The 8,272-nt window shown below is 47.7% G+C and overlaps 1 protein-coding gene across 1 annotated transcript in view; it reads left to right on the top strand.

Annotated features, from left to right (window-relative positions):
- The first annotated feature begins 569 nt into the window (after positions 1 to 569).
- The window catches only part of st8sia5 (ST8 alpha-N-acetyl-neuraminide alpha-2,8-sialyltransferase 5), an 85,723-nt gene continuing 78,020 nt past the window's right edge, over positions 570 to 8,272 (top strand). The window contains exon 1 of the mRNA XM_072252158.1: positions 570 to 1,436. Coding sequence (XP_072108259.1) covers positions 1,312 to 1,436 — 125 coding nt within the window. The 5' untranslated portion in view covers positions 570 to 1,311. The remainder of the gene's footprint in view (positions 1,437 to 8,272) is intronic.

Here is an 8,272-nt window from a genome sequence, read left to right as displayed (position 1 = left end):
GGCTCCATCGAAGTTCCAATAGCGAGAAGCGCAAGAGCAGGGCACCGGCAAATGGACTAACGGCCGATACATGGCGATCATCCTTGACTGGTACCGTATTGGAATACCATATACAAAAGCAGAGTCGCCGGGAGGAGGTTGATAGGTTCATGATCAGTCAGGGTGTCAAAAGGTTACAGGAAGAATAAATCAGCCATGATGGAATGGCAGTGCAGACTCGATGGGCCGAATGGCCTAATTCTGCTCCCATGTCTTATGGTTTTCTATGTTCTAAGTTTCAAATATATGATTTTGCGCGGCAGATATATTTAGTATTTAGCATTTAGTATTATTATTATTTCTAATTATTATTTCTAATTATAGACCTTCACGTTTTGGCACGTGTTTTGTGCAATACGTGCAGAAGGTAAATGTGTATATAAATTGTAATCGCTCGTTTCGGTGGAAGTGTGGAGTAGAGAGAGATGACGGGTGGGGGGTGTGAGCAGCCGGTCTGTCCTTGACGAGGTTACTGACCTTGTGAGTGATTCGGACAGAGAGAGAGAGAGAGAGAGAGAGAGGGAGAGGGAGAGAGCGGAGAAAGCCGGAGAAGGATAGGGAGACAGGAATCGCGGCAAGCAGAGCGGCGGAGAGAGGGGGACGGAGGGGTCGGAGCCAGGGAGGAAGAAAGGTGCGGCAAATGTCACGTCTTGGTGTGATCAACGGCAAACCTTGAAACGGAGTTGCCAAGTGAAAAAGCAAATGCGCCCCTATGCGTTTATTGGCGCGCTTGTGATTCTGGATTAAGGCTAGTTTAGGAATGAAATCCGCCCGGTTGTCATTGCAAAGCGGAGACGGGCAACTGAAAACGCCGCCTGCGGATCTCCGGTGAAACAGACTCTTCGTGACCGGCTTCGGGACGGACCCCTCTGTCGCCTCTGGGTGCGCACGGTTAAGGAGAAAACGGTTCCCGTAAACTCCCTGACCAACGTATTTAACATCTAACGCCACCTCAAATACCTCATCTTGCGACCGTTTACCTTTCCTCATCACGAAATCCCTTCGAGCATCGCAGCCTATCTCCAGGAAAGCGGCGCATTCCTATGCAGAGGCGGGAAGGTCGGGGGCTGAATCGTGAAGAGGACTGCGGCGGACTGGCGGGCTCGGAGGGGGAAGGAGTTTGTGGGCGCCTCGGATCCCGTGCCCGGAGGTGGTAGTAAACGTGCCCCCGCGGGTCGCAGACCGACCTCCCCCCAGTGGAGATTGCAAATCAGTTTGCAAACCAGCAGTCAGTCCAGGGCCCCAGGAGAAGCTGGCGTTAATGCCGCAGGAATGTATTCGGATCCTTCGGGAAGAGATCTGTTGGGAAATAGAACCCTGTTTTTCATATTTATTTGTTCCTTCGCTCTGGTTACCCTCCTGCAGCAGATCCTCGCCGGAAAGAATTACATTAAAAGGTAAGGCAGAGGCAATTAACAGCTCTTGAGAGTAACTCACGCAAATTGAGGGAGGAACTCAGAGGAAGTTCACCAGAATGATTCCGGGAATGAAAGGATTAATGTATGAGGAGCGTTTGAAGGCTCTGGGCCTGTACTCAATGGAATTTAGAAGAATGGGGGGGGGGGGGTCTCATTGAAACCTAAAATATTGAAATAGAGTGGAAATGGAGAGGATGTTTCCCATAGGGGGAGTTAGGACCAGAGGGCACAGACTCAGAATAGGAAGACATCCCTTAGAAGAGAGATGAGGAGAAATTTCTTCAGTAAGAGTGTGGTGAATGTGTGGAATTCATTTCCACAGATGGCTGTGGAGGCCAAGTCATTTGATATATTCAGAGTGGAAGTTGATAGGTTCTTGATTAGTCAGGGCATCAAAGGTTACAGGGAGAAGGCAGGAGCCTGGGGTTGAGAGGAATAATACATCCGCTATGATGGAATGGTGGAGCACACTCAATGCCCTAATTCTGCGTCTGTATGCTGTGAATTAGTAGGTCAGGCAGCATCTATGGAGAGGAATAAACAGTGGAGTGATGAGGGCTGAGACCCTTCATCATGAAAAGGCTCAGTTTGAAACGAGGATTCTTTATTCATCTCCGTAGGTGCTTCGTGGCCCGCTGAGTTCCTCCAGCATTTTGTGTGCGTAGCTTTGGGTGTCCAGCATCTGGTGTGTTTATAATTAGCGGTACTTTACTTTATGTGTGAGGAAGCCAGAAGAGACATCGGCTCATAATTAGAGCCCAGATTCCTGGAACATAGATGCCGCAGGGATAGGATAGGATTGTCCCCTATCCCAAGCATCACTCTTCCAGGCTCTGACCATAGTTGTAAGACCATAAGACATAGGAGCAGAATTAGGCCATCTGGCCCATCGAGTCTGCTCCACCATTTCAATGTGGCTGATATATTATCCTTCTCAACCCTTTCCCTGTGACCTTTGATGCCCTGAGGAATCAAAAACCTCTCAACCTTCGCTTTAAACATACTTGATGACTTGGTCTCCACAGCCATCTGTGGCAATGAACTCCACAGATTCACCACCCTCTGGTTAAAGAAATTCTTTCTCATTTCCAAAAGAACATTCCTCTATGTTGAGGATGTCATTTGTGGTAACATGACTTAACGATGTGCTGGGGACAGCCTGCAAGTATTGCCACACAGACCGGTGCTAATGTAGCATGCCCACAACGTTCAACAGAACAACACAAACAACAAAAACAGCTGCAAACAAGCCCCGTTCCTTCCTTGTGTCCAACTAGCCCTTCAAACACGCACAACCCCAGCGAACACAGGCCACCTCAGGGTCATCAGTCCTTGCCTAAGGCTCTCAGACTTGCTGACATTGGGCCAGGACATGCAATCGCAGACTCTCAGACATTGGTTCTCTGTCTTTCGGACACGCTAAGCCAATATGTAAAATGTGTCACATGTACTGTCCATGTGCACACTGTCATACGTACTGTCCACGTGCACACTGTCACACGTACTGTCCACCTGCACACTGTCACACGTACTGACTACATCCACACTCTCACATGTACTGTCCACATCTACACTGTCACACATGGGTGTCCACGTGAACACTGTCACATGTACTGTCCACGTGAATGCTGTCACACGTACTGTTGACGTGCACACCGTTACACGTACTGTCGACATGCACACTGTCACACGTACTGTCCAGGTGCACACTGTCACACGTACTGTCGACATCCACACAGTCACATATACTGTCCACATCCACACCATCACACGTACTGTCCACGTGAACGCCGTCACACGTACTGTCCACGTGCACACAGTCACACGTACTGTCCAGGTGCACACTGTCACACGTACTGTCCACATGCACACTCACACGTACTGTCGACGTGCACGCTCACATGTACTCTCCACACGCACACTGTGACACGTACTGTCGACGTGCACACTGTCACACGTGCTGTCCACGTGCACACCGTCACACGTGCTGTCCACGTGCACACCGTCACACGTACTGTCCACGTGCACCGTCACACGTACTGTCCACGTGCACACTGTCACACGTGCTGTCGACGTGCACACCGTCACACATACTGTCCACATGCACACTGCACGCGTACTGTCCATGTACTATCCACACGCACACTGTCACATGTACTGTCCACATGCACACTGTCTCACCTGTCGATGTGCACACTGTCACACGTACTGTCGACGTGCACACTGTCACACGTACTGTCCACGTGCACACTGTCACACATAGTGTCGACGTGCACACTATCACATGTACTGGCCACACGTACTGTCCACGTGAACACTGACACATGTACTGTCCACGTGCACACTGTCACATGTTCTGTCCACGTGCACACTGTCGCATGTACTGTCCACGTGCACACTGTCACACGTACTGTCAATGTGAAGTGAACTCTGTCACACGCACTGTCAACATCCACACTGTCACATGTTCTGTCCACGTGCACACTGTCGCATGTACTGTCCACGTGCACACTGTCACACGTACTGTCAACGTGAAGTGAACACTGTCACACGTACTGTCGACATCCACACTGTCACACGTACTGTCAACGTGAACACTGTCACATGTACTGTCCACATCCACACTGTCACACGTACTGTCAACGTGCACACTGTTACACGTACTGTCGACGTGCACACTGTCACACGTACTGTCCACATGCACATCGTCACACATACTGTCCACGTGCACACACTCACACATACTGTCCACATGTACACTGTCACACGTACTGCCCACGTGCACACTGTCACACGTACTGTCCACGTGCTTAGTCCACTGTTCTACTCTCTCTACACCCACAGATTTGTGGCTAGACACAGCTGAAATGCCAGCTATAAACTAGATGGCAACAAGAGGGCATACAGGAGCGATATTGATCAGCTGGTTCAGTGATGTCGCAGCAACAAGCTTTCACTGAACATCAGTAAGACAAAGGAATTGATTGTGGACTTCAGGAAGGGGAAGTTGGCACAGTCCTCATTGAGGGATCAGAAGTGGAAAGAGTGAGCAGTTTCAAGTTCCTGGGTGTCAACATCTGAGGATCATCTTGGGCCCAATATATATTGATGCAATTACAAAGAAGGCACAACAACGGCTATATTTCATACGAAGTTTGAAGACAATTGGTATGTCACCAAAGACACTTGCAAACTTCTAGAGGTGTACTGCGGAGAGCATTCTAACTGCTTGCATCGCCGTCTGGTTTGGGAGAAGTTACTGCACAGGGTCAGGGAAGCTGCAGAGAGTTGTAAACTCAGCCAGCTCCATCATGGGCACTAGACTCCTCAGTACATAGGACACCTTCAAAAGATGATGCCTGAAAAAGTTGTTATTCACCAATAAGGACCCCCATCACCCAGAACGTACCCCCTTCTCATTGCTACCATCACGGAGGAGGTACAAGAGCTTTAGACACACACTCAATGTTTCAGGAACAGCTTCTGCTGCTCCACCATCAGATTTTTGAATGGAGAATGAACTCATGAACACTACCTCACTATATTCTCTCTCTCTTTTTGCTCTATTTATCTAATTTGTTTTTTCTATATACTTGTTGTAATTTCTGATTTTATTATTATGTGTTGTAATGTACTGCTGCCACAAAAGGACAAATTTCACAACATTTTTTTTGGAGGTTTGAGCAACGGCCATTTGGAGAGATCAGAAGCTTGAGAGGACATAATTCACTCAGGTTCACTGATTGAATATTAAAGGCAGTGACTTGTGGCTGTTTTTTTAGAGCTTCGATCAGTGGCTAATCAGCGTTCAGGTTTGATTAGCAAGAACAAATTAAAGTAAGGCGGGGCAAGTGAAGTGGCCATCGTCAGAGTGGTCAGAATCAGAGCGGCGATCGTCAGAGCGGCCATCGTCAGAGTGGGCAGAGTCAGAGTGGGCATCGTCTGAGTGGGCAGAGTCAGAGCGGCTATCGTCACGGTGGGCAGAATCAGAGCGGCCATCGTCAGAGTGGGCAGAGTCAGAGTGGCCATCATCAGAGTGGGCAGAATCAGAGTGGAAACTTTGAGGCTTTAGTTCTTCCAGGCTTCAACATAGAGAGGCTTCAGTCAGAGAGGGAAAACACAAGATGGTCTTTTCTTCCCCCTTCTTTATATCTGCTCATCTAGCACAGTAGGAAATGCCAGACAGGATAGTGGAATGCTCCTCTTGCGGGATGTGGGAAGGCAGGGAGACCTCCAGTGTCCCTGACCACTACACCTGCAAGAAGTGCAACCAGCTGCAGCTTCTAACATTCAATGTTAAGGAGTTGGAGCTGCAACTGGATGAACTCTGGATCATTCAGGAGGCTAAAGGGAGTAATAGATAGGACACAGAGAGGTAGTTATACCCAAGGTGCAGGACACAGGAAACTCGGTGACAGGAAGGGGAAAGGGGTTAAGGAGCCAGTGCAGAGTACCCCTGTGGCCATCCCTCTCTACAACATGTATAGCAGTTTGGATACTATTGGGAGGGATGACTGAGCAGACAAAAGTCACAGGGTCGGGTTTCTGGCACTGAGTCTGGCTCTGTGACTCTGAAGGGAAGGGAGGAGAAGAGGTGAGCTGTGGTGATAGGGGATTCGTAAGTTAGGGGAACAGACAGGAGGTTCTGTGATGAAAACGAGATTTCCAGATGGTACATTGCTCCCGGATGCCAGGGTCTGAGATATCTCGGATTGAGTCCTCATCGTTCTTCAGTGGGAGAGTGAACAGCCAGAGGTCATGGTCCATGTAGGTACCAATGGCATGGGCAGGATGTGTGATGAGGTTCTGCATAAAGAGTACAGGGCATTAGGTGCAACATTAAAGGGCAGGACCACCAGGGTTGTGATCTCAGGACTGCTACCAATGCCGCATGCTGGTGAGGCCAGAACTGGGAAGATCAAATGTTGTAACACAAGGATAAGGAGTTGGTGTAGGAGGGAGGGCATAAGATTGTAGGATAATTGGGCTGTCTTCCAGGGAAGGTGGAACCTGTACAGAAGGGATGGTTTGTACCTGAACTGGAAGGGAACTAATATCCTAATGGGAAAGTTTGCTAATGCTGCACGGTGATGTTTAAACTAGAGTTGCAGGGGGATGGGAACCAGAGTGCCAGAACAGTTAGTGGAGAGGTTGTGGAGGCAGATGTTGGTAAGACCTCAGACAAAGGCAGGAATCAAAAAGTTGAGCATGGTGCCACTGGAGTCCTGAGCTGCTTCTATTTCAATGCAAGAAGTATTGTACGAAAGGCAGATGAGCTTGGGGCATAGATCAACATCTGGAATTGTAATGTTGTAGCTATTAGTGAGGAGCGGCAGAACTGGCAGCTCTGTATTCTGGGGTTCCATTGTTATAGGTGTGATAGAGCAGGAGGAAGGGTGGCGTTGCTAGTCAGGGAAAACGTCATGGCAGTGCTCAGTCATGACAGACTGGAGACCTCGTCTGGGGAGATGTCATGGGTGGAACTGAGTAATAAGAAAGGTATGACCATGTTAATGGGGCTATATTACAGACCACCCAACAGTCCAAGGGATTTAGAGGAACAAACTTGTAGAGAGATAGCAGACTCTTGCAAGAAACATAAGGTTGTTATAGAGGTGATTTTAACTTTATGCATATTGACTGGGACTCCCGTACTGTAAAAGGATTAGATGGGATTGAGTTTTATCAAATGTGTTCAGGAAAATTTCCTTCATCAGTACACAGAGGTCCCAATGAAGGAGCATGCGATACTGGATCTGCTATTAGGGAATGTGACAAGGCAGGTGACAGATGTTTGTGTAGGAAAACACTTTGCATCTATTGATCACAATGCCACTACTTTCAAAGTGAGTATGTAAAAAGATAGGTCTGGTCTGTGAGTTGAGATTCTGAGTTGGAGAAAGGCCAATTTTGATCATATCAGAAAGGATCTGGCAAGTGTGGATTGGGACAGGCTGTTTTCTGGCACAGTTGTACTTGGTATGTGGCAGACCTTCAAAAGTGAAATTCTGAGATTACAAGGTATGCATGTACCTGTCAGAATAAAAGGCAAAGATAACAAATGTTAAGAACCTTGGTTTTCAAGAGATTTTGATACCCTGGATAAGAGAAAAAGGAGGTACATAGCAGGTATAGGCAGGTAGGAACCAATGAGATGCTTATGGAGTACAAGAAATGCAAGGAACACTTAAGAAATAAATCAGGAGGGCACACACCTGCTTTATTCATAGAACATACAACATTGTGAGCTGAAGGGCCTGTACTGTGCTGTACTATTCTATGTTCTATGTTGTATGTTTAAGTGTGAGGTTTTACACTTCAGTGGGACCAGCCAGGGTAGGTCTTACACAGTGAACAGTAGGACACTGAGGAGTGTGGAAGAACAAAGGGGTCTGGGAATATAGGTCCGTAATTCATTGAAAGTGGTGCCACAGATAGGGTCGTAAAGAAAGCTTTTGGCACATTGGCTTTCATAAGTAAACTAGCCAATAATATTAAAGAGAATTCCAAAAGTTTCTTCAGATGCATGAAGTGTAAAAGAGAAGCAAGGTGGATATCGGATCACTGGAAAATGATGCTGGAGAGCTAGTAATGGGGGACAATGAAATAGCAGATGAACTGAATAAGTACTTTGCACAGTGGAAGCAGTATAGTAGAAGTTTCAGGTGTCAGGGGCGTGAAGTGTGTGAAGTTACCATTACTAGAGAGAAGATTATTTGGGAAACTGAAAGGTCTGAAGGTAGATAAGTCACCTAGACCAGATGAGACCAGATGGTGTACACTTCAGACTTCTGAAAGAGGCGACTGAAGAGTTT

Source organism: Mobula birostris, chromosome 3, assembly GCF_030028105.1.
Source record: "Mobula birostris isolate sMobBir1 chromosome 3, sMobBir1.hap1, whole genome shotgun sequence".
Lineage (NCBI taxonomy): Eukaryota > Metazoa > Chordata > Chondrichthyes > Myliobatiformes > Myliobatidae > Mobula > Mobula birostris.
Note: the sequence above shows the minus strand (reverse complement) of the source record. Positions and strands in the feature narration are given on the sequence as shown.